This window comes from Podarcis vaucheri (genome assembly GCF_965113315.1).
Source record: "Podarcis vaucheri genome assembly, chromosome: 13".
Lineage (NCBI taxonomy): Eukaryota > Metazoa > Chordata > Lepidosauria > Squamata > Lacertidae > Podarcis > Podarcis vaucheri.
In genome coordinates this window covers 57,202,812-57,228,522 of record NC_138751.1, presented here as the reverse complement: position 1 = coordinate 57,228,522, position 25,711 = coordinate 57,202,812, and the positions used below count along the sequence as shown (strand labels likewise).

Here is a 25,711-nt window from a genome sequence, read left to right as displayed (position 1 = left end):
TCCCCACATCAGACTTCATTTTATTTTTTTGTCTTCTCTGTTGCTACTTGAAGAAAATATAAGGCTTGGATGAGCAGTGATCCACTTAAGGCCTAAAATGGTTCTCGTGCCTCAGAAACCAAGATATCTGAAAAGGCAACAATGGGGAAAGTGGGGAAAGGAGGCAGGTTGCAGGTAGTTCAAAGAGTGAGAAGTTATCCCTGAAGTAAACAGTTGCAAAAAGGAGTGAGAAAATATTTCGACTCCAGTGAGATTAAAAATGTCACTCAAGAAAGGTAACTGAAGGCTGGTTTTCATTATTACTTCTTTGTGCAAATCACACACACACACTTCGCTGGCATCTGTTGTGGAGAAACACCTAATTCAGTCAGCACATCAAAAAACCAGGTACAAACAGCCATACCTGCTGCACCATCGAAGCATCTAACTATACAGGAATCCCAAAATATACAGAAATTATAAAATATTAGGAATATATATATATATATATATGCTTTCGTAGATTTTCACGGGTACAGGAATGCAGGTTTTGGTGTCTTCGGGTGTCTTCCCGTGTAAGAGTCGGGGTGTCTGTGCGACGTTTCGACGAGGTCTCACTCGTCATCTTCAGGCTGGTGCTTTCGGCTTCTTGTTACGTGTCCGCGCTCCGCCCGCCGCGTTCCCGCTCTTGTCCTCCGCAGCCGCCGAGCACCGACGGTGCTCGGCGGCTGCGGAGGACAAAAGCGGGAACGCGGCGGGCGGAGCGCGGACACGTAACAAGAAGCCGAAAGCACCAGCCTGAAGATGACGAGTGAGACCTCGTCGAAACGTCGCACAGACACCCCGACTCTTACACGGGAAGACACCCGAAGACACCAAAAATATATATATATATATATATATATATGAAATACAGTACCACTTAGCTAAGCTTTATTGCCAGGTGCCCCTCATTTCCCGAGACTGGTTATAAATAAATCTGTTAGATAAAGATTATAAAATACTTTTTAAGCTCTTGAACGAGCAGGACGAAAGGTTCAGGAAGATCCTGGAGATGATCTCCAGGTTGTATTGCTTCACTTTTGGTAGAAACGCATTTCTAAGCCTCTCTGGAGGCTGAGACCGGCCGGAGGGGCTGCTCACAGTGACCAGGAGACCATCTGCTGGAGGAAGCGGGCGGGCAGAGGGAGGCGCTTGGTCAAGCCTTGTAGCTCAGTTCAGCATTCATCTTTGTGTACATTTCGTAGATTGCATCCAGGATGGGTGTCGCCTTGGAGAGGAACTGGTGGATCTTCTCTAAGGTCTCCTCTTCCTTCACCTCTTTGCCTTTTTCCAGGGCTTTCAGCAAATCCGATTTGTAAGGGAGAGCATACACAGAGCCCTGGGTGAGGACAAAGAGAGACAGAATAAACCCAAGTCACACGAAGCAAGAAACTCCAGCTAGCGCAGTTGATTAGAGCGGGGCACTGAGAACGCCAAGGTTGCAGGTTTGATCCCCAGATGGGACAGCTGCACATGCCCGCATCACAACACGTTGAACTAGATCAGGCATCTCCAACTTCAAACAGGCTGCAATCTACTCCCCAAAACTGGCAGTGGTCTACCCATTGTCACTGGAGGGACAAAGAGCGTGTGTGGGGTGCGTGTGTGGAAGGAAGTGGCTAACTGGACGCAGGATGGCGGAGTTTAAGTGGGGGGGGGGAGGAAAGGGAGGCAAAAGTTCTCTCTTTGAGGAGCCAGTAGGCTTCTCTCTCCCCCACCCCCAAGCCAGCCCTCTCTTTCCTCCCTAAATCAGCTGCTGAAGCATGGCCAGTCAAGAATTTAACGTGGATTGGTGACCTTTTCCTTCAAAATTATAGGCAGGGCTTCGTATGCCAGCTTCACCATTTCCTTCACTGGGTGCAGGAATTTTATTGTCCGTTTAAACAGGACTCTGTTTTTGCACCTACACATAAACACACACCACTTTTAATTATTATCTGAGATGTGGAGGGGAGGGGAAAGGAAAAGCAGGACATTCCAGGACCAAATCAGAAACCGGGATGGCTTCAGTAATTCCGGGACTGCCCCTGGAAAATCAGGACACTTGGAGAGGATGTGAATCCCTCTCTTTAGCTTTGCACTCATTTGTCATGTTCAGAGTGAGGCTTCATTCGCATCATACATTTAAAGCAGTCTCAGACCACTTCAACAGCCATGGCTCCCCCCCAAAGGATTCTGGAAGCTGTGGTCTGTACGGTTGCGGAGAGGTGTTAGGAGACTCCTATTCCCCTCAGAGGCCTACAATTCGCAGAGCTCCATGTGATGGTTGAACCACCCTGGGAATTGCATCTCTTTGAGGGGAACAGGGGACTCCCAACAGCCCTCAGCATCCCTCACTAACTACAGTGCCCAGAATTCTTTGGAGGGAGCCGTGACTGTGCTTTCGACATCTGGTGTGAATGAAGCCTGAGTTATCTCTGCCCTCCTCGCCCAGAAGACCAGGGCACAGGGCTGCCCTCCCTCATTCCCCCCCCCCAGGAAAAGTGCCAACATGCCAACCCAGTCAGACGATGGGAGGTGTGGCAAAACCGCCTGGAGTTAAAGACCCACCCCACCTGAACTGCAGTGGAAAATAAATATTGTACAACATGGAGAGCAGACCAACCTACTCTTAGGGATGATCTACTGTTTTGTCTTGTTTAAGAAAAAAAGATAAAAAAGAGGGGGGAGTACTTCTTTATCAGTTGAATGCAAATCTAGGGAACTCTCTGCTCCTGGATGTTTGGGCATGTCTGCGTTCTGCAACTGGCAAGCACAGAAATGGATGGTGGGTGGGAGGCCCAATGCTGTGAGAATTTCAGTCCTCATGACCAGCAAGACAGACTTGAAAGCAGCTAAAATCTCAGGAACCAGAGAAGTGGGGAAGGAGAGGAGGGGAGCTGGATTTCCATGATTTCCTGGATTTCCTCAGCACCTTGTGCTGCTTCACCCCTCCTAGTGACTAGCAGAAATACACACACACAGGTGGGAAAAAATTATGCACATGGCAGAATTCACCTTGTTTTCCGGGTGCAAGACTCAGGTTACCTTAGTGCAGAATTCCTTCAAAATGCAAAACAGGTATAACTCTGGGTTAGATTTCTACACTGAGAATAGTCAGTGGCTATTAGCCTTCCTAGCCTGAGGATTCTCCTTAAGAGCCATCTAGGTCAGCATCCAACAGGGGCCAACCAGACCATTCTGGGGCAAACCCACAACCGAGGCATCTCCTGTAGCTCTCCCTGCCCCCGTAGCTGGCATTCAAAGAGAGACTGCTTCAGAATAAGGAGGTTCCTTCAGCTATCATTTCTGGTTACCTCACAGCTCTGGCCACCTCACCACAAAAAAGGAGACTGCAGAACTGGGAAAAGTTCAGGAAAGGGCCACCCAAACAGTCAAGAGGCTGGAGTACCCCCCCCCCCCATGAAACAAGGCTGCAGCGTTTGGGGCTTTGTGGTTTAGAGAAGAGGTGAGTGAGAGGCGACACGACAGGAAGCCCCTTGGGATCAGGCTGGCTCCGCTGGGTGGCTCTTGCGAGCTCCACTCACCAAGAAGAGCTTCTGCAGCATCCAGCCGTGGTACTTCCTCAGTGCCAACTCATAGGCCTTGGTGGCATTGACCCGGATGAGGTTTGGGTTCTCCTCGTCCCTCTCGCCATCACACAGGCTCTGCAGCAGAACTTGGATGAACTTCAGGCCCCTGCGGGAGAAAGGGGGCAGGTGAGGCGGGGGGAGGACACCTGCCCTGCGAGAGGCACCTGCCAGGCACTGCCAGGAAACACAGCACCCGAACCTTTTGTCACTTAAAACAGTCCTGTTGTGAACTAGAACTCCCACTGCCCCTGACCACTGGCTCCACTGGCTCCACTGGCTGAGGCTGATGGGAGTGGCTGTCATTTGTATGCCGCCCTCCGTCAGACCATCCCAGGGTGGTTCACAACAGAAAAATACAAAATGAGAATGCAAAATACATCGTAAGACAAAAACAAAAAGAAGCCAATGACCACCATCTCCTCCCAAAAAACGAGAGCAGCACAGCTTCCTTCATAGTGGAGAAGACGGAGCAGCTGGAATCCTCTGGAGACCCTGGTGGGACTGAAGCCCGGCCCCGCCCTGGTCTCTCTCGCAAAAGAAGTGAAATTGGACCGAGGACTGAAGACTTGATTGTTTTCATTCAAAGCAGGAGTCCTCTGGGGTAGAAAGATTAAACTGGCTGCATGCTGGGGGTGGGCAGAGAAACACAGTGAACAGGTGAGCTAAGCCTACTAAGCCTTGAAGAAGCGCACAGCGTTGAGCAGTGTTCAACAGCAGGTTGAAATGGATTAAAATAATAATTTGTTTTATTTTACTTATAACAAATACCTCTATGCGCATAGTATCATTTATATCTATCTATCCAACCTTCCTAGCTGATGCATCACAGCTACCTTCCAGATTCTTACAAACCATCCTTTTACTATCGGTATTTTTTTCATTCTTGTGTCACTATTAGTGCTTCTTTACGCTCCAGCTGATCACCCATCTATACTAATAAAATTGTCAAAATGGGGGGGGGGGGACAGGTTATCAGTGAAATGGTTTTAATCACTGAAGCTAACATTTCCCACCACAGGCAGTACATAGTATATTCAGACCATTTTTCTTTTGTATTTGTGCAGAGATTGGTCCCGATTAAAGACTTCACACCAACAATTCTGTTCCTATGTTTTCCTGCCAATTCTCATCCTCCACTCTCTCCTAAACCTTGGATCATATTGTGGCAGGAAACACATTTTGGAACTTCCTGCCTATTGACATAAAACAGGTGCATTTGCCATGCTCTTTTCAGCACTGGCTAAAAATATTTTTGTTTAGGCAAGACTATCTAGCAACGCAGAATGTTGACATGTGTTTCAACCTGTTTCTAGCTTTATCATCAGTTTAAATTACTGTATTTTTCGCTCGATGAGACGCACCTAGTTTTTGGAGGAGGAAAACAAGAAAAAAAATATTCTGAATCCCAGAAGAAAGACAGGAAGAGGGATCTGGCTTCTGGGATAACCTCTTGCTGTTCTGGCTTCTGGGATAGCCGCCGAAGCCTCTCCCGGGCAGCGGGATGAAGGCTCCCCCTGCCCGGAAGAGGCTGTGCACGGCTAAACTGCCCTCTATCCCTTCCCCCACCGCCCGCAAAAGCCAGCCAAGAGCCGCGCGCTCTTTAAAGGGAGCGTGGCTCTTGCGGGCTTTTCTACAAGGTGGGAGAAGCCCTATCAGCATCCGCTCCATAAGGCGCACACACATTTTCCCTTACTTTTTAGAAGGGAAAAAGTGTGTCTTATAGAGCAAAAAATGTGGTAATTTCTGAAAGTTTTAAATAGCTGGTTTTTAATTGCTTTTTTGACAATTGTATTGTTTTATTCTTCTTGTAAGCTGCTTTCAGGTTTTTCTTCTTACAATCAAGCAGTCTATAAATTTCATGAAATAAATAAAATTATTTTGCAGAGTAAATAAAGACTCTCCTCCACCGGAGGTTTTAAAGCAGAACTTGGATGGCCACCTGCCAGGGGTTCTTGAGTTGCGATTCCTGCATTGCAGGGGGCTGGACTAGATGATTCTTGCGGGTCCCTTCCAACTCTGCAACTCTATGATGCCAAGTGTTGTCTTTCCCTTTGGCACTCCACACCCAAGTGGGGAGGGAACAAGGGCCTCAGCCATTCCCCCCCCCCCGACTCCTTGTTGCATTTTCATAGCTCAGGGTTTGCTGGTACCTCTCAGGTCTTTTGGACCAGAACTGCCATCTGCCCCGGCCAGCATGGCTCTCCTGCTGGGACGGAGAGCAGTGGCGAGATGAAATCTTCCGGAGGATTATTCGTTTGGCAGAGGGTGTTGGGGGACCACATTACATCATCCCGTCAGCCCCCCAGGCGCAGGGAGGCCTCCAAGCCACCACCCTCCAACCCGCAGGCACCTTTTCAGCCACATGAGTGCCAAGGTTGCCCCAACTTTTGGCCAAGCCGCTCCATGCATCTCCTTCTCCACCTCCAAGATGTTCTGCAGCGTTTTGAACTTGGTTGGATTCGATTCATAAACAGCTCGTATTTTCTGAAATGGAACCAAACGAAAAGAACACAGAAAGGTCAATTCAACAACACAGAGAACGCGGCACAGGTGACAAATAGCAAAAAATCAAGAGTCTTTTTTGCTCTGTTTGTTTCTACCATCTCCCTTGTACATCTCACTCTTTTTTTGAGGACCGAGGGAAAGGCAGTGGCTGCTACCAATTTTGAATTCTCACCATGTAATTAAATTTTTTTTTAAGTAGGGGCTGCTTCCTCAATGGCTAACACCCACCTGCCCACTGGCTCCCCTTTCCCCACACCTGGCCGCCTCATCCTCCCTCTACACCTGACCAATGCTCCCTCACTTTTGACAAACTGCTTTCTGAAGCACCTTGCTCCTTTAAACAAGTTCACTTGAGCCACCAGCCACACTGGAGTTGCCATGCCTGTGAACTGCAGCATGACAACGGACTTGTGACGTTGTTATACAAGCAAGAAACACCACCTTCAACAAGAGAATTATAGAATTGCAGAGTTGGAAGGGACCCTGAGGGTCATTTATTCCAACCCCCGGTAATGCAGGAATCTCAACTAAGATTGCAAGATAGGAAATGCCATATATCTGGTGAGGCTGTTTGTCCATCTAGCCCAGTACAGCATATACTATTCTGATTGTTGGCAGCTCTCCAGGGGGTCTTTGGCAGCAAGGGTCTTTCCCATCAGCCGCCCTCTTAACTGAAGATGCCGGGGGGGGGGCCTGAACCTGGAAACCAGGGCCGAAGTTAATGGGGGAGGGGGTAGCCAGAGTCTCATCCCTGGATGAAGCCTAGAGGGACACCACTGAGGCTCCCAGCTTGGAGGGGCTTCCTCTGACCACGCCCCCCCTTGCGGCTCTGGAGAGTCTTTCATAGAGTGGATCCAGAGCTGCTGAGAACCAGAGGGATTCTAATTTGCTAGGGGATGCAAAAAAAAAAAAAACTGGAAAAAGATCCACCTTCCCCTTTCCCCCTGCCTGTTTTTGGAACCGTTTGCAAAAGAGAAATTCTGGAGAAGGTTGCTCTCCAAGCAAAGTTGAAAAGGGGAAGCTTTCTTTCTTTCTTCTTTTGTTTCCCTCAACATCTTAGAGATCAATTAAAAGCGGTGAAGAGATCAGAACACCACCTCCTGCCCTCTTTGGGAACAGAAGCATTTTGGAGTATTGCTTGCTTATGTGTTGGTGTTCTCTCTCTCTCTCTCTCTCTCTCTCTCTCTCTCTCACTGTGTGTTTGGATCAAGAGGACAACATACATGTTTACACCATGAGAATACATAAAGAGGGCACTGGTGCATATGATCAGCTACAAAAACTGAGTCCTCTTTATACTGAAAACAAAATACCTGTAATGAAAGAAATGTGATGCTGATATACGAAGCACTTTGTATTTCCTTCCTGTAATTTGGAAGGAAAATTTAGCCAATCCACTTTAAATTATTCAGCAATTTTTTTAAGGAAACTTGTGGAGTATTTATTCTTTTATTTTTATTATTTAGAGCCTTAAACTGCAAGCCTTTACTACTCAGAAGTCCCAATGAATTCAATGGAGCTTACTCCCAGGTAACTGTGTAAAGAATCTGCAGTCTTATACTGCAATCTTAAGCACTTTTACTCAAAAGTAAGTCCCACTGAGTTCAATAGGACTTAGTCTTTGATGTGTGCCTGATTATTATCACAGTCTCTATCATTAGGAGTAGGAGTAGGAGAGACCCAGAGTCAATATCTAACTACAGGCCAATATCGCTATTAAATTGCGATCACAAACTTTTTGCCAAATAGACTTACAGAGGCCATCAATGAAATTATACACCCAAATCAGTCTGGGTTCCTCCCAGGAAGACAAATCTCGGCCAATACTAGAAACATTGTAGACATTTTAGAATATTTAAAAGCCAAAAATGATAAAAAGCTGCCTTATTATTACTCGATGCAGAAAAGGCATTCAACAAAGTTTTGTGGTATTACATGAATAAACAATTGGAGGTTATGGGTCTAAGAACAAAATTCAGAAAAGGAATAGAGGCAATATATGAACAACAAAAAGCAAGGTTAATAATAAATGGTAATCTAACAGACAATATCCCTATAACTAAAGGAACCAGACAGGGGTGCCTCTTGTCACCTCTGTTATTTATATTAGCTTTGGAACCGCTGCTGAATAATATCAGGAAAAATAAAAGGAATTGCAGTCAGAGAAAAAATCAGAGCATTCGCAGATGATATAATAACAACAACTCAGGATCCAAATCAAAGTATTCCAGCAGCTATTGATTTAATTACAAAATACAGGAAATTAATGGGCCTGAAGATAAACCACCATAAAACAAAGTTATTGACCAAAAATCTAACACAGGAGGAGAAAACTACAAGGGGAAAAAAGGTCTGGAAATTAAAAAATAAGGCTAAATACCTAGGGATTTTGATTTCAAATAAAAATATAAATCTCTACGAAGATAACTATATTAAAACATGGAAAGACATAAAAAAGGGTTTGGAAAACTGGACTAAATGACAGCTTTCCCTTTTGGGAAGAATCTGGGTAATAAAAATGAACATCCTCCCAAAAATGATTTTTTTGTTTCAAACTTTAACAATTCTGGGAAGAATGAAATGCTTCCAGGATTGGAAAAAAGAATTAGCTAGATTTGTCTAGAACCGAAATAAACCGAGAATTAAACATCAGGTATTGATGGACAAAAGGAAAAGAGGAGGATTTGGATTACCAGATCTGGAATTATACCATGCTGCAGCAGGATTAGTATGGCTAAAAAATGGATTACATTAAAAGAAACAGATGTTTTGGATCTTGAGGAGCACGACAACCGGTTTGGGTGGCACGCCTATCTAATATACGAAAAGGTGAAGGTCCACAAAGGTTTCTTAAGCCATGTAATAAGTAAATCACTATAAGATATGGAGTAAACATAGAGGAATTTTGGAACCAAAGATACCTTTGTGGACATCTCCAGAGGAAGCAATAGCAGTTAAAAGGAAAAACATGAAAGGAGAGTGACCCACCTACCGGATACTACTAGAACCAGACAAAGATAAGCCAACTTTTTAAAAATGCCATCTGTCTGATTGGATACAGTATTTCCAGCTAAATCAAAAATTGTGTATAGATAAGAAAGAAGGTCTTGCCAAAGAAACTTCCACTTTTGAAAGAGAATTAATATATATTAAAGGAAAGTATATATCAAGAATGTAGTATGAATATCTTTTAGAGTGGGAAGTGAAAGAGGAGCAGGTAAAAACATCAATGATAAGGTGGGCACAAGACTTTGGATATAATATCTATATGGAGCAGTGGGAAAGACTGTGGCAACAAGATATTAAATTTACACCATGTTATAACTTGAGGGAGAATACCATGAAGATTCTTTACAGATGGCATCACACCCCATCAAAACTTGCTAAAATGTACAAAGGTAGTTCAACAACATGCTGGCGAAGCAAAAAGGAGGTAGGGTCTTACTATCACATGTGGTGGACGTGCATAATTATAAGTGAATTTTGGAACAACATATATGGTGAATTTAAGAAATTATTTAAATTCACTGTTAAAAAAAGGCCGGAGATTTTCCTATTAGGAATATTGCCAATAGAAATTAAGCTAAACACAAGACCACTGTTCATGTACACAATCACAGCTGCGAGAATACTAGTGGCCAGAAGCCGGAAATGCGAAACAACACCAACAATAACAGAACGGCAGACACTCATTAGCAAAGCTGAGTGGAAAAGTCAGGGGAACCTTAAATCAAAAAGTATACGGAGAATGGAAACTATTTAAGGAATATATAAGACTATATTGTAAAAATGATACCATCCTAGCAGAATTGAATGATATTTGTGTATAATAAATAAATGGAATAAACATCTTAGAGGTATATATGGAAAAAGATATAAAACAAACTGTGTGATAAAATCAAGACAACAGAAAAAGCATAATGAGAATGACTGGAAGCTTTTCACAGAAGACTTTATTGGATAAGACATGATGTATAAATATCTGGTACTTTTAATTGTTTTTTCTTTTCTTTTTTCTTCTTGTTACTTTTAAACTTTTTGTACTTTCTGATGTGGAGAATATTTTTTTTCCTCTTTTCTTTTTTTCTTTTCTGTGCTCAACTTTGTTGTACTTACCTTTATTGTAAGATTGTATTTTAAACCAATAAAGATGTATTTAAAAACTAAAAAAAAGGGGGGGTAGGAGTAGGAGTTGTAGTATATCATACAGTCATAATACTTCTTAGAAGACCTGAAATGATCTCTGAGGAGATCTACTTAAGGTTGAATGAAAGCCAGATGCATACACAGACAGTTTTAGTATTTGGAAAGACTCTCGCTTCTCCAGCCTCCTTTTTATGCCCTTTATGAACAAATGTGTTGTGGTGGGTGTGTGACAAGCTGGGTCTTTGCCCTGGGTGACAGCAAGCCGAGGTCTGGCCCTGCTGGAGCCTCCTGCCAGCAAAGCAGCTGCTTCCCCCTGGGCTGGGGTCCTGCTCTGCCCCCCAATGCAGGGCAATTCCCACTGGACTGGCCAGCCCCTCCCAAAGACCCTTCCTTACCTTAATGTTCCCAGAGAGGTCAGCTTTGACTGGCGCATACACAATGGGCGTCCCCAAGCAATCTGAAAGGAAAAGGAGCAGCCTGGCGTTAATACAAACCACAGCTGCCACGGAAAGGAGCCCAGAATCGGGCACTAGGCACTGGAATATAGCTATAATGAAGAAAACCACACATCATTTGAGTTTTTGACAAGGACCAGAACCTCCAGACGCTGTTTATATGCTTTGGCATTCATTTATTACATAGGCATCTTTTTGAAGACAGCCCTCGTCAGAAGCCTGGCAAATCTGAACCAAACTTGACAATTGAACAACATGAATATTCTTGACTTTCCAATGGTGGCTCAGGATAAGCAAACCCTTTTATATTAAGAGAGTTTTCTGTTTAGCTGTCAGTCACATTGAATCCTGGAATTGTAGAGCTGGAAGGTACCACGAGGGTTGCTCCTGGGATAGCTCAGTCAGTTAAGCACAAGACTCTTCATCTCTAGGTCACGGGTTTGAGCCCCACGAAAGAAACCTGCTCTACAATTTCAGGATTCAATGTGACTGACAGCTAAACAGAAAATTCTTGACTTTGTTATTTTATCCCATGTGCAACTGTACCCATTCTTCTACGTTCCTTTTATAGTTTTGTTTTTCGTCTTTCAATTTTCACCTGTCGTTATAACTGTTCTTGTTTTCTATACATTATAAAACGACATTTTAACCCAACATTAGACTCCTGCTTAAAGCCCAGTAAGAAGAAACGGAACTGTTTCCTTTAAAAAAAACCACCCCCTAGTTAGGGGGCACGTGAGAAAAGGGGGGCAACATGTTTGCACTAGTTTTCTGGTCCACAAGAAGGTGAAAACTCAGGAAGGGAGATTCTGTTTGAACTTCAATAAAAATGTTTGCAAGCAAGTCAATGGAACCAGGTATCAGGAGGGGTGAAAGTCTCCAAGGAGAGGTACTGGGTCATATTTTATTATTATTATTATTATTATTATTATTATTATTATTATTATTATTATTATTATTATTTAATAGATTTATATACCACCCATCATCAAAAGATCTCAGGGCAGCTCAGAAGATAAAAATACAAGATGGAAGCACAAAACAGCAAAAGAACAACCCCCCCCCCTCTGCCACAATCACATTTTAAAGGCTGTAGAGTATGAATCAGCCCAAGGCCTGGTTGAAGAGGAAAGATTTGCCTGGCACCTAAACAGATGTAAAGAAGGCACCAGGCAGACCTCTCTGGGGAGAGCACTCCGCAAGTGGGGAGCCAGGACAGAAAAAGGCCCGTTCTGGCGTTGCCACCCTCCAAGTGGGGAGCCAGGACAGAAAAAGGCCCGTTCTGGCGTTGCCACCCTCCAAGTGGGGAGCCAGGACAGAAAAAGGCCCGTTCTGGCGTTGCCACCCTCCGGACCTGACGTGGAGGCGGCACACTGAGAAGGGCCTCAGAGGATGAACACAGAGTCCAGGATGGTTTCTACGGGGAGAGGCGGTCCTTGAGGTCTTGCGGTCCTGAGCTGTTTAATTTGGGAGAAACTGCAAAAGTCATCTAATCCGACCAGAGATGATCCAGCGTGGGAGGTGGTAAGGGGCCAAAAATTTGAGGGCGACTTTAGGCAATCAATTTCTCTCAACCTAACTGACACTGCAGGGGTGTTGTGGGGATAATAAGAAAGGAAAACCAGGCGCATGACAGCCTGATCTCTTTGGAGAGACAGTCCAAACGTTATAAAGTTGGATGCGCCCACACCCTGTACCTGCTTAACACACGCATTCAGTGTCAGTGCCAACAGCCCTTTAGTACTTCCAGAAAATGTTCTGTTGGCCAGTTTCTAGTCGCGAAGAGTTCCACAGTTTCCCCCAAACCTGTGATATCTTCACAGCTCACATCAGTTTATGAAGCCGTCAGGTATTCCTACAGTTTTGGAGGGAGAAACATTTTGCTAGATGCCAAGTGAACCAGTTGGCCAACATGCCCATAAGAAGCAGTTTGGCTCTCAAAGCAGCCTTTGTACAGCTGATCAGACGAAGGGGGTTTACGGGGAGGGGCTGCAAAGAGAGCTTTTATAATGCATTTCCTAACATAATAGCTCCTACTGTGAAGCCCAGGAGAGAACAAGCCTGCCTATTGTCTGTTGAAAGCATTCTCTGGAGTGACGAAATCGGTCAGAGGGGGATGTCTCTCAACACAGATCCACTGGCGGCATCACCATTGGCGCTGGTGTGGGGAAGCTCCAGCCCTCCAGATGTTGCCAGGCTACAAGTCCCACTGGCCATGATGGCTCTGGTGAACGAGTTGGAAGGGGTCCCAAGGGTCAGCTAGTCAAACCCCACACTAAGCTGGCGCTCGGCACACCTGGGGGCCACAGATTCCCCATCCCTGCCCTCAGCCATATTTTTCTGTCTAGCATCCATGTGTTCGCCATCTTTCACCAAATCAATGGGGAAATGGGCATCCAGCCTAGTTCTGATGCCCTGCCCAGTGTCCACAGGTGGGGGTCAGGATCCCTGAGCCGATGGGCTCTCCTCCGGATGCTTCGAACTCCAACTCCCATCAGCCGCAGCCAGAATGGCCAGTAGTCAGGGATGATGGATGGGAGTTGGCATCTGCCTGGCCAGCCGTGCCCCCCCCCCCCCCGCTGATGCAATCTATCATGTCTGAAAGGGGCTTTCTACAGTTTCAGCCAAGCCTACCCCACAGGGTAGTGGTGGGGTTTAAGTGAGGAGGGAGAGAGCCCTGGGCCCTGCCTTGGGCTCCTCGGGAGAAAAAGGTGGGATATAAATGCAATGAACAAATGACTAAGCAGCTGGCTCCACGTGCCGCCTCAGCTACAGCCTTCCCCTTCAAACGGAAGCGAGAGTCCGGTGGGTCTTCATGGTTCTGAATGGAAGGGCTGCTTTAAACAGAAACACGAGATGTTTGCCTTAGATGGGCTTAGGATATTAGTCTGGCCCAGGATGGCAGCAGCTGTCTGCACTTTCGGGCAGGAGTCTTTTGCAGCCCAAACAGGGAAAAGCAGGGGATTGAACCTGGGACATTCTGCATGAATGCAGCTGCTCTGCCACTGAATTTTGGCCTCATCCAGGCAGCCTATGGGGGAGTCCAAAGCGCCCCAGAAGGCCAGATGGCGAGACAATCCCCGCCCAACCTTCTAACAGTTCCCAAGAGCTTTTGCTCTTCAGTGCCACCTTCCCACCAGCCAGATGTAACAACAGACCCAACATTCTTGCCTTTCTGGTTCCAGCCACACAATACCTGCCTGCAGGCAAGTGTACCAGCAACTTGAGCAAGAGCCGTGGCTGAGTGGCAGAGCAGCAGCCTTGCAAGAGTCACCTGCCAATTTGGCCCAAGGGGAGACGCGCTTCCACCCCCACGCCTAGGTCCCTGCACCTAGAGCCAACTGGGACAGAGAAAGGGCCTGAACCTGAGCAGCAGGATTTTCAGCAGCTGCTGTTGCGTCAAGCCGGTCAGGCAGCATCCCATGCAGATGTAGAGTGCAAAAGGTTGCAGGAGGGAGGAGGACGGGAGGAAGACGACTGGGATCTTCTGTGACCCTGAATGATTATCCAACTTTTCCCCCTGTTGGAAAGAGAAGCCAGGAAAGGCCTTGTTGCCAGCAGAGCGCAAGAGAGCAGCCAGCTCCAATTGGGGTTCACAGGAATGGCCAGACTCTCAAGCAGACATGCCACCTGCAGGAGACAGTCCAAGCAAAGTCTCAACCTTTTATCGGATATTTTTGAGTTCCACACCAAATTTCCAGAAATATATGCTCCCTTGGTCCACTCCAGGATGTATGGGGATGTAAGGGGAGGGATAGTACCTCTGGTGGGGTAGTTTGCTCACCTTGGGTCCCCACTCTATACTCAGCTCTCACCTGGGGCTCCTAGAAGCTGCTGGCATGCGACAGCAGCCGCATCTCGAGAACGGCCTCGACTGGCCAGCTAAACCAGGTGAGGGGGGTCGATGGCTCTCAACCCCTTGGGGAGTTAGGGACTTCCCCTGCATGCCAAGACTGGCAGATTGAGCAGATGTGACCCGTGGTGGATCCAATGGTCAATGGTCAAGAGGGCGGTTTCTGCCCTTGTTATAGAGGGAAGAGAGGGGCAGATGGGGCTCATCCACCTGAGAAAGGAGCCCATCTAAGGGGACATCTCTAGGAGAAGAAAAAGCCAAGGAGTAAACCCTGTACAAATCCAGAGTGGAGTCCCTAAGATGATCCCTAAAACATAGCAGTTGTATTTCACCCCCAGAGGCACACTCCATTGTCTCCAAAGACAGATGGCTGTCAACAGCTGGTCCACTCCTTTGTACTATCCCCCTACTTTACGTTAATTATGGTTACAAACTAGGATTCTAACATTTATATACACATTCATACTCATACGTTTCAGAGATTTGGTCCGCCTTTGCCAATCTGGAGTGTTGGCTGGGAATGATGGGAGTTGTAGTCCAAAATATCTGGAGGCATCAGGTTGGCAGGGGCTAGGTTAGCTGATCCACTTTGTGCCTCTACAAAACAGCTGGAGGTTTTTTAAATATTCTGTATATTCCAAAATATACAGCCACCAAGGGTTCAGAATTACATCAAAACAGAAGAAGTGTCTTGGGTAGCTTTGCATGATGTCCACAAACATTATCTTATTTGTGGGAGAGGAAAAGGTGCCGTGTGCAGAATCTGTGAAGCTATCCCAGCATCCCAAGTGCTGTCAAGCTCCTCCTAAAGTTCACACTATGGACCACCATCAGGTACGCTGGAGGGCCGCCTCATAGAATCATAGAATCATAGAGTTGGAAGAGACCACAAGGGCCATCGAGTCCAACCCCCTGCCAAGCAGGAAACACCATCAGAGCACTCCTGACATATGGTTGTCAAGCCTCTGCTTAAAGACCTCCAAAGTAGGAGACTCCACCACACTCCTTGGCAGCAAATTCCACTGTCGAACAGCTCTTACTGTCAGGAAGTTCTTCCTAATGTTTAGGTGGAATCTTCTTTCTTGTACTTTGGATCCATTGCCTCAGATTAATGCAGTTTAAAGTTGTGCAAAAATGGAAGCATGATACATGGCAGGGCTGTTGTGAGGAGAGAAAAGACAAGTGGCAACACAATAGACATGTGGAAAATTATGCCTGGCCTGGAGGAAGGGGAGAGAGAAAAGTTCCTCATAAGGCCACAACTCATGGACAGCCCAGGCAGCTCAGTGTTGGGAGATTCACTTATGCATGCAGCACACAGTTAAACTAAGGGACTCCCTCCCACAGGAAGCAGCGGTGGTCACCAACCTGGACTGGGCAAATTCCTAGAGGAGGAAAAGGCTCTCGGTGGCCACCAGCCAGGACAGCTCTGCTTTGCCCCCCCCCCCATTCAGATGCAGCCATGTTTCTGAATCCCAGTTGCTGGAAGCCACAGGAGCGGAGAGGTCTTCTTGCACCCGGGTCCTGCTTGCGGGCTTCTCCTTGTGGCATCTGCTGGACTAGACGGGCCACTGGCCTGATCCAGCAGGCCTGATCCTTATGCCCTCATATGGACCACAATCAAGTTCATAGAGCAGGTTGCACTTTTCATGAAGCGCTTTATGAAATAGAAACCCACCACCCTAAATGGAAAGCTATCCTCTCCCCACCCCAAAAAAACCACCCTGGGGAGAATCCTTCAAGTTTTGACAAAGTTCCCAGAAGAAGAAGCTGCATAGCTGCTGGGCAGATGGAAAGCAAAGATAAGTCTGGGATTTGGCACAGCGGATTTCTCTTCTAGGGCGCAGCACTTGGCAGGAGCCCTTGCTCAAGAAGACGTCTGGCATGAAGAAAGAGCAGCCAGTCACTGCTCCACACTCACTGGAGAGCCAGGGCAGGGCAGGGCAGGGCGCTGCTCCAACAAGCCAGATCCTTGCCTCTGCCACTCCCTTGCCGCTAGATGGGATCAAATCCCCTGATCGCCAAACGTATATGCTCCATTTGGCGTCAAGGCCATTGCACAGGGGTGGAGGGGTTGGGTTGCTGAATTCTGCTAGTTCAACATGACTCCTTCCTCAAAGTAAGGCAATTTCCACAGGCTGCTCCAATTCAGTTTTACATTCTTGCACTCAACCAACCTCTCAAACTGTGTGCTTAACAATTGGCCATTATAAGAACTACGAAGCTCCTTTTTGGAGCTGTGTTGCTTTTCCCCCTCCCTGGTTTTCCTTTTTGTGTCCTGTCTCTTAGATAGTAAGCCTGCAGGCCACAGACTGCCTTGTTTCCATTGTTTAAAAATGCTCTAGAGAGGCAGAGAATCCGCCAGGTGAGCAGGGCTGAGCCGTACTTACTCAGTGGGCCTGGATATACATATCTGAACCCTGCTTCATTGTTCCTGAGTCCCAGCCTTCTGAACTGGTCCCCAGCTTGATCCCTTCCCAGATTAGGACCTTTCATGAGCTCTGGCTCTCATGAATTTAAGGTTATTATTTTTTTAACAATTGACAGCTCCGCTCAACAGATACCCTGAGGCTGGTACAGTGAGAAGGCAGTGGATAAAACATATCAGCCCAAGGTACCCAGGGAGCAAAGAGTTCCAGTTACATCCATTATGAAAGTGCGCTCCTTATTTGACAAGCCAGCGATCACTTTCCTTACGTGCCGCATTTTGATCACTGGTGGCAAGAAGTGCAGCCAGGCAGGACAAAGCGCTCAGCGACTCCTTGGCAAACATTTGCTCAACTTCTCGGTTTACCCCATGGCCTCAACACAGAGATTTTCCTTAGACAAACCCCGTTCAGAGGAGCTGCTCCAGCATCTCCTGAAGGCAGAAAAACAGACAACTGCCCCCCACCCACAAATAATCCTTCCTGAAAAATAAAGATATCTAGGTGCACAGACTGTGCCATGTAATACTCAGGATCACAGGAAAAGACTCCCAAGCCCAGAAGGCACACCCCACATTTCCAGGCCGTGGGTACTCCAGCGGAAAGATACTCTGTGCATGCTCAGAAGGACACCATTTAGCTCAAGAACAGTGTTGAAGATGGGGTCTGGTTATTGACCCCATGAACCAGGGAAGCCATTCCAGGACAGGGCTGGGTGCCAAGGGTCTCAGTTTGAAAGAGAGCAGAGAGAGGAGCCGGACGCTGCCTCAGCTTCACAGCAGTTGGCCAGTCCCTCTACAGAAAGCTCTCCTCCTCCACTGACACCCAGATCATGAAGAGCCATGTGTTGCTGAGCAACAGGCCTAGAGGGGGATCCCTCCTTCTTGCTAGAGTTGCTTGGGAGGGGTCCGGAGGAAGAGGGCTGGAGAGCAAAGGAGGGCCAGACGCCAGTCCCAGCAACGTCTTCAACTAGGGCAGTTGAGCCTGGGTGAACTCTGCTGCATTTTCCTTTTCTGAATAAAAAAGCTGACTTCACATTGAGTCTTCCTTCTGACCTGTGGATGAACCTGCCTTTCCTGACAGCCCCCTGACATCCTGTGGTTTCCAGCAACTGGTATTCGAAAGCACTGCTGCCTTCCAGTGTGGAGGCAGAGCAGAGCCATCCTGGCTAGGAGCCACCGGCAGCCCTCTCCTCCTCCTTGAATTTGTCCAGTCCTCTTTTAAAGCCATCCAAGCTGGTGGCCACTGCAGCCTCCTGAGGGAGGAAATTCCAAAGCTTAACTATGTACTGAGTGCAGAAGCCCTTTCACTGTCCTGAATCTTCCTTCCTTCCTTCCTCCTGAATCTTGGAGGCCTTAATGGCTGCTCCCAGAGGACATGCTGCAATGGAGGTGCCTTTCTGAGCATGTCCAGAGCACCTTTCCATGGTCTGGAGGGATGCAGCCAGTCCCTGGGAAAACCAGAAGCACAAAGGCTTTGCAAAGAGAAGGTAATGCCCACATTTCTGGAGACTGTGGACAGGCAGAAAGAAGGTTTCCTCCCTGTCTCGTCATACAAAAATCAATTGGGGTTACCCAGTAAATCTCAGTGTTGGAAGAGTCAAGACAGGCTTCTTTAAAGCTTAAAACAATGGAACTTGCTCCAACAAGATCATGGCCACCAACCTGGATGGCTTTAAGACAGGACTGGACAAATCCATGAAGGATCATGACTACTAGCCATCATGGATATAATATTGTTGTGCATACCTCAGGGCCCCCCTCTGATATTTGGCCTCTTGTTTTCCATCCTAGAATGACATAGGATCTGCCAGGTGAGGTGGGGAAAGGCCCACCCAGTAGTCTCTATGGCAGCAGAGCAACCCCTCTGGACATGTAAACAGCAGAATTTAACTAGCAAGCTGAGGCCATTAGCTTAGCCAAGAGACTAGTCAAACTGGATCAGTAGGTTTCCTCTCACTGATTCTAACTCTGCATGCACAGGATTGGAAGGGACATGTTGGTATCATCCAGCCTGAGCCCCCCCCCCCCAAAAAAAACCCCATAACAATGCTATAGCTGGGAATGACAGGTGGGGAGAGCGCTGTTGTGCTTCTGTGCTTTCCATTGGGGTGGCTGGCTGCCCATTGTGAGAAAAGGATGTTGGACTTCAGGGTGCCCTGGTCGGATCCAGCAGCATCCTTCTGGTGGCCATTTCTTTAGCTGCATTTAAAAAACCTATTTCTCTTGTAGGGCTAGAGGCAAGAAAAAGAGGTTGTTGGGTTCTGCCGAGATCAAGCCTCTGGACTTAGAAGGAAAGCTGAGTCCCTGCCAGACACACAGCTGCAGGATAAGGCCAGGCTGGCAATTAGGTAACCCAAGTGACAGGGGTGCCACCTCCCCACAGGTTCCTCTCCCCAGCCACACCTTTGCAGGTGCCCCACGTGACAACAGGCCCAAGGGCACGGCAAAGGCCCTGCCAAAACTTGTCAGAAGAGACAGGTGGAAAGAGTCCAGCATCCTGTTCCCACAGTGGCCGACCAGATGCCTCAATGAAAAACATGCAGGCAGAACCCAAGCCCAAGAGCAGCTCTGCCCTCCTGCTGTTTCCAGCAACCGGCATTTGCAAACATTGCTGCCTCCAACTGTGGCGGCAGAGCAGAGCCATCCTGGCTACCGGCCATTGATTGCCCTGCCCTCCATGAAGTAGTCCAGTCCTCCTATCAAGCCATCCCAGTTGGTGGCTGCCATGCTTCTTGTGGAAGGGAGTTCCAGAGTTTAACTGCATGAGGAAGTCATTCTTTACTCGGTCCTGAATCTTCCAACACTCTGCTCCATCAGATGCCCCCGAGTTCTACGAGAGAGGGAGAAAAACCTTCCTCTAGCTACCCAGTCTCTGAAGGCCAGGCATAACTTTATAAATTTCTATCCTGCTGCCTCTCACTTGCCTTTTCTCTAAACTGCAAAGTCCCAAAGGTTGCAACCTTTCCTCTTAGAAGAGTCCCTCCATCCCCTTCATCATTTTGGATGTCCAACTCTATTCCAACTCTGAAATATATTTTCTGAGGTGAGGTGAGCAGAAATTATAAGTGAATGGCACCTCTTTATTCCTTTGAATGCCAGCTACTGGTGGACCTGAAAGATCTCTCAAGCTCCAGCAGCATTGCAGTGAGAGCAGCCTTGGCCAAGCTGGTGCCCACAAGATGTTCTGAGCCGAGTAACTGGATACGACAATCCTGTTTTTGAACTGCACCAGCCCTTTTCCTACATAAAATGCTCTTCTTTTGCGTAACAGCTGTCTTTGTCCTCACAACAACTCTACTGAAATTAAATCATTTCTTTTCTTGCTTTTTTTAGAGTGGAGAAGCTGAGGCAGAGCACAAAACTGCAGGTGACTCTGTGCCAAGGGCTCCAAAGCTGCTGCGGGACAAATGGTCAAACCCTGGTCTCCAAGCACTCTAACCTCACCACCGGAGGAAGCCACCTTAACCCCGAGTCCGGCCTGAGGTCCCTCTGGCTCATGCTGTCCACATCCGGTCTCTTCAGCCTGGAGTCCCCAGAGGTTGTTGACCTACAACTCCCAATACCCCCGGCCAACTTGGTCAATGCTCAGGGGTGGTGAGAGTTGTAGTCTTAACAACCCTGAGGGGCCCCGGATGGCAAAAGCTGATTGATACTGAGTGACCGTGGGTCTCCAAGGGCTCAGACCTGGGCGTCTCCCTGCCCTGCCTGGAGACAGCAGTGACGGAGATGGGAGTCCAGCAGCACAGAGGCTCCATCCCTGAATTGGCAGCGTTTACTCCACGCAGCTTGAAACAGTGCTGCTGAATCAGGCCAGAGACCTGCCTGTGGCACTCCTGCAATCAAGCTTTTGACAACGGCCCACGAGATGTTTTGCGCAGGGTGCAAGCGTGATGCTTTGCCCCTAGTATTTGGCACAGATACGCTGCCTCCTAACATGCCGGTTCCACACTCAGGTCTGCAATTCACCCATCAAGCCAGCGGGAAAGAAAAGAAAGCCACTACTGCTGCCAGGCTGGGCAGTGAAGGGATGTCAAGAGGCAGAGGCCTGGGCCAGCCGGGGCCCCTCCAGATGCAGAAGGGAGAACCTCTAAGGCCCAATACAAGAGGAAGCACTCGAAATATTCAATAGCAATATTCAACACAAGAGGTTTATTTAATGAATTTATATCGCACCTTCCCTCCAAGGAACTCAAGGTGCCCATAGACTTCTGTCCATCACCATTTTATCCCAGTGAGGGAGCTTAGGCTGAGAGGCAGCGCCTGGCCTCAGGCCACCCAGGGGCTGAGTGGGGGTTTGAACCCTGGGCTTCCCCCTCGAACACCGCTCTGGGTCTAAAACTACCTATAGTCCTTTTTATCATTACAAGTTATTTTCATTGGCTCAGACTGTACAGGTTGTGGGATCTTTGTGGTTTCTTTTACCTTTTTTAAACTGCCCTTTGTGCAGAAAGGCATTGCAGAAAGGCAAGATACAAATGGAGAAGGGAAGGAAACTTATTCTCCTCCTTGGATAGCGGCAGAGCAGCCTCTCTCTCTCTCTCTCTCCCCCAGCCTCACCTGCTCCCTCCGCGAAATGGGCGAGGGGAGAACCAGGCCGCCGACCCGGCAGGGCTCTTGGCCGAAGGATGGCAAGAAACCGCGACGAAGCCTCGGGACGCGGCTAGGCGCCTCCCGCGGCTCCCCGAGCGCGCGCGCACATCCCCGCTTCGTCCCTCGCCCTTTCCGCCCGAGTCTCCCCGGGGAGGAAGGAGGCGGCCGCTCGGACGCGCCCCGGGCCTCCGCCCGCCGGGCAAGCGCGCCCCGTCCCCGTCCCCGTCCCGCCCGGAGCGAGCGCCGCTCACCGAAGAAGGGCGGCAGGTGCGCCACGGCCTCCAGGAAGGGCTCCGTGTCGATCTGCTTGTCGGCCGGCAGCGCCTTGAACTCGTACTCCAGCAGCAGCGCCATGGCGCCCCGACGCCCCGCCGCCCGCAGCCCCGCCGAGCCCAGCCAGGCAGCCAGCGAGAGGCGGCGGCGGCGGCGGGCGGCGAGAAGCCGCTTCCCGGGGCGGAGCTGGGCGGAGGCGGGACGGCCCGCCCTCCGAGCCGGCGACGCCCCCACGCCCGGCGGGGCCCGGCGCTCCGGAGCCGGGCAGAGGGCGGGGAGCTCGGCCCGGGAGGCTGGAGTTGACGCGCCTGCGCTGCGGGGCCTGGACTGGAGGACCCGGGGGTCGCTTCCAGCGCTTCCATTCCAGGACTCCACGGGGGAAGAGCCCCTCTACCTTGGCGGCTGCTGCTGCTGCTGCTGCTGTTCCCGGGGCTTCCAGCTCCCATCCCATGGTCGCCAGCCTGGAAGTCAGCTTGCCCAGGGACTTGTGCTTCACTTCTTGCCCAAGGCTGGAAGTAAAGCTCAACCTCCAACTCCCCACAGGCCTCGGTGCATTTTTTGCCCTTTCTGGGCTCTTTTAGGGCTGCTTTGGCCTTTGAAAAGTCACCTCTAGGTGCAGCACAATGCACACGTGCACAGTCACACATCAATGGGATGCTTGTAAATTGGTTGGGCAAAAATATCTTCCACTGTATTTTATTGAAGATGATCAGAGCTACATTCATCCTATGTTACACTCTATCATGTTTGTTTCCATTCACTGATGTTTTTACAGTGGTACCTCAGGTTACAGATGCTTCAGGTTACAGACTCTTCAGGTTACAGACTCCACTAACCCAGACATAGTACCTCAGGTTAAGAACTTTGCTTCAGGATGAGAACAGAAATCGTGCGGCGGCAGCAGGAGGCCCCATTAGCTAAAGTGGTACCTCTAGTTAAGAACAGTTTAAGGTTAAGAATGGACCTCCGGAACGAATTAAGTTCTTAACCCGAGGTACCACTGCATAACATGTTGCTCTGCTATGTGGTATCTATGTGTGTAAGACATTTGTGCATAGCAAACACAGGTGCTGAGTGCCAACAGGACTGTAAAAAACAAGGTTGGGCCACTGAGAAGCAAGAGGGGAAGTCAGCGCATGTTCAGAGGAACAACTGAGGTTTGCAGCAGTGCAAGAAAACTGCAGGTTCAGGGCTCGGGGTTCTTATGCCCGAATCCTGGCTGTGGGTTCCCCACAGGCACCTGTCTGGTTTGCCACTGTGAGAGCAGGATGCTGGATTAGATGGGCCTGATCCTGCGCAGCTGTCCTTAACACTTTCCTGTAGCCCTGCAGGGCAGCTCCCAGAATCTTCCTTGCCACAGCTGCTAGTTCCTGGGATGGGCCTCTGTCCTGGACTGCATGGAACTGGGCAGGCCAAAAAATGTAGTACAAACACCGACAACTGGGAAACACTGGCCTGCGAGTGCTCCAGTTGGAGAACGGCCTTGACCAAAGGTGCCATGGGTTTTGAAGACGCTCAAACTCCGGACGCAAGGGAGAAATGTGCTAAGAGGAAGGCACGCTTGGCAAACCCTCACCAAGATCAACACCTGTCCAGAAACCTACGGTATGTCCCCACTGTGGAAGGACGTGTGGATCCAGAACTGGCCTCCACAGTCATGGACTCCCTGTTCAGACCATGTTCATGGAAGACCATCTTACTCGGCTCCGAAGGGTCGCCAAAGGAGGAGGAGGAACTGGGCATGGCTGCATACGATACCTCTGGGAGAGTGACCCATGTGCTAGGACCACTGTGGGTGAAGGCAGAGGGAAGGGAAACTGACAAGCGGTGGGAGGGAGCAGCCAACAGTGGACAGGTGTCCCATGTCTCTGTAAGCCAGACTTCCCCAACCTGGTGCCCTCCATATGCTTTGGACTACAATTCTTATCAGCCTCAGCACTGGGTTCCCACCTGCCACACTGATGGAAGTAGATGGGAGTTGTAGTCCAAAGCATCTGGAGGGCACCAGCTTGAGGGAGTCTGCTGTTGGCTTTGATTGAGTGGCGGATGAGACCCAAGGGGTGAGGCCAAAGGTGACTATCCAGGATGGGGTGGGAGGTCACAACCAGACTGTATTTTGCCCCCTCTGTAGCCCCAAGAACAATAATTCTTGTAGCTTGAAGTCTGTGAGAAAAAACATCTTACACAAGTTTAGTATAATCCACCTGGAAACTTGTGAAACTGCTGCAGGGGGAGGTTCACAAAGGTTTTACCTGTTATTCTGCGTTAGGTGGGTGCAGCCATATCATGACTCAGTTTTCTGCTATTTCCACTAACACTCACATGCCCAAGTAGCCAAGCTTTGCTTTAGTGTGGAGAAAAGGACTTCCTGGGACAACACCCAAGCTCAGCAGTTAACCACCTCCCGTGGCCCTGAAGGAAGAACTCCTTGTGTAACGGGGGCCAGGCCTGTGCCTGCCTTCCAGGCCCTCCGTTTTGGAAAGAAGAAGGCAGGCAAGCAAGAGAGCGAGGCTGGGCGTTGCTATGTGGGCGTCTTTATCAAGCGGATCTAACAGGGTAGGGCAAATGCAGGGGCTCATTAAGCCATCCTATCTGTATTAAAAATTTAGCAAGATTCAATAATTCATGCCAGCTGGATGACAACACTTCTCAAAGGACCTGGGAAGGGAATCACTGTTCCAAAAGGGAAGGAGGGATGGATGGACATTTGCTAGGGTTCGGGAAGTACCTAATCCCCCTGAATTAGCCTTTATGTATTTATTTTTCCAATTTCTGATAATTTGTATTTTATTTTGGCAATGGATGTATACCACTTAATCAGAATCATCTTTAACCAGTGTGCAGTCAGCTTAACAAATATGATAGTGTTTTGTTTTGTCTTTTTAAAAAGCCTAACTATATAATCAGGACTGTCTTAAAATGCCTGCTAGGCACCAGAGGTTCAACAGAGAGAGGGTCCTGTCTGATCTCAGCTCAGAGGGAGTTCCGCAGGGTTGGGCCCATGCTCCTGAACCTGCTGAATATGAGCTGTGAAGGACCACACACACAGACTCCCCCTGAGACCTCAGGGATCAGGCAGAGGTCTAAGAAATCAGGTGGTCCTTAAGGCATCCTGGACCCAAGTTGTTAAGGGCCTTGAAAATCAATGCAAATACTTTGGGTTGGACTCAGCTATACAGTCACCATAGTGGGGGCCAACACAAAGAGTCCCACAAGCACCACTGGGACTTTGTCTCCTCTTCTGCCCCACCCCAAAGTGGCTCAGGGGAGGGACCCAGGAGAGCATCCAGAACAGTGCAAGGGGGGTGGGGGAGAGGTCATTCCATCAGGCGAGCGGAAATGCTTGCCCCAATGCAGCAAGTGTAATAGTGTGACATGGAGTTCTGCTCTTCCCCTGGCTGGCCCTGTAAGTGTCTGGGCAAGCTTTTAAGCTCAGGATAGTATTTCTCCATCAACTGTCTGGCCACAGAGTTTTGCTCCAGCTGGAGGCTCCAGCCCAGGTGTGAGGGCAGTCCCACCTAGAGCTCATTCAACAACTCAAGGTTACTAAATAAAGAAATTGTCCAGTAGCACCTTGGAGACCAACTAAGTTTGTTCTGGGTATAAGCTTTCACTTCTTCAGATACACTGAAACAAAAGCCACCAGACACTTAGTGGGAGGGTTGGGAGGGGAAGGTTTTTCTCAGGAAAACACCACCCCACTCTCCCACAATATATAAGGGTCTGGTGGCTTCTCTTTCACTGTATCTGAAGAAGTGTGCATGCACACGAAAGCTCATACCAATAACTAACTTAGTTGATCTCTAAGGTGCTACTGGACTACAGTGGTGCCCCGCAAGACGAATGCCTCGCAAGACGGAAAACTCGC

The 25,711-nt window shown here is 48.6% G+C and overlaps 1 protein-coding gene and 1 long non-coding RNA gene across 2 annotated transcripts; both read right to left on the bottom strand.

Annotated features, from left to right (window-relative positions):
* Positions 1-25,711, bottom strand: LOC309517188. Its single transcript, XR_014213172.1, has 2 exons — positions 25,667-25,711; positions 1-127 (listed from the first exon to the last, which is right to left on the bottom strand). It is a non-coding gene; the product is annotated as an uncharacterized lncRNA (long non-coding RNA).
* GLTP (glycolipid transfer protein) lies at positions 864-21,978 on the bottom strand. The gene is made up of 5 exons (XM_082196281.1): positions 21,822-21,978; positions 10,640-10,701; positions 5,944-6,077; positions 3,549-3,699; positions 864-1,360 (listed from the first exon to the last, which is right to left on the bottom strand). Exons 1-5 carry the CDS (start codon positions 21,922-21,924, stop codon positions 1,178-1,180), a joined length of 633 nt encoding a protein of 210 aa, XP_082052407.1. The 5' UTR covers positions 21,925-21,978; the 3' UTR covers positions 864-1,177.

What these genes read in the sequence shown, in the direction of transcription:
- GLTP (XM_082196281.1), bottom strand. Translation starts at nt 21,924, where the DNA reads ATGGCGCTGCTGCTGGAGTACGAGTTCAAGGCGCTGCCGGCCGACAAG. An exon ending in GCACTCATGTGGCTGAAAAG is followed by an intron (nt 3,700 to 5,943) that starts GTGCCTGCGGGT and finishes TTTCTCCCGCAG; the next exon opens with GGGCCTGAAGTTCATCCAAG. An exon ending in TGCTGCAGAAGCTCTTCTTG is followed by an intron (nt 1,361 to 3,548) that starts GTGAGTGGAGCT and finishes GTCCTCACCCAG; the next exon opens with GGCTCTGTGTATGCTCTCCC.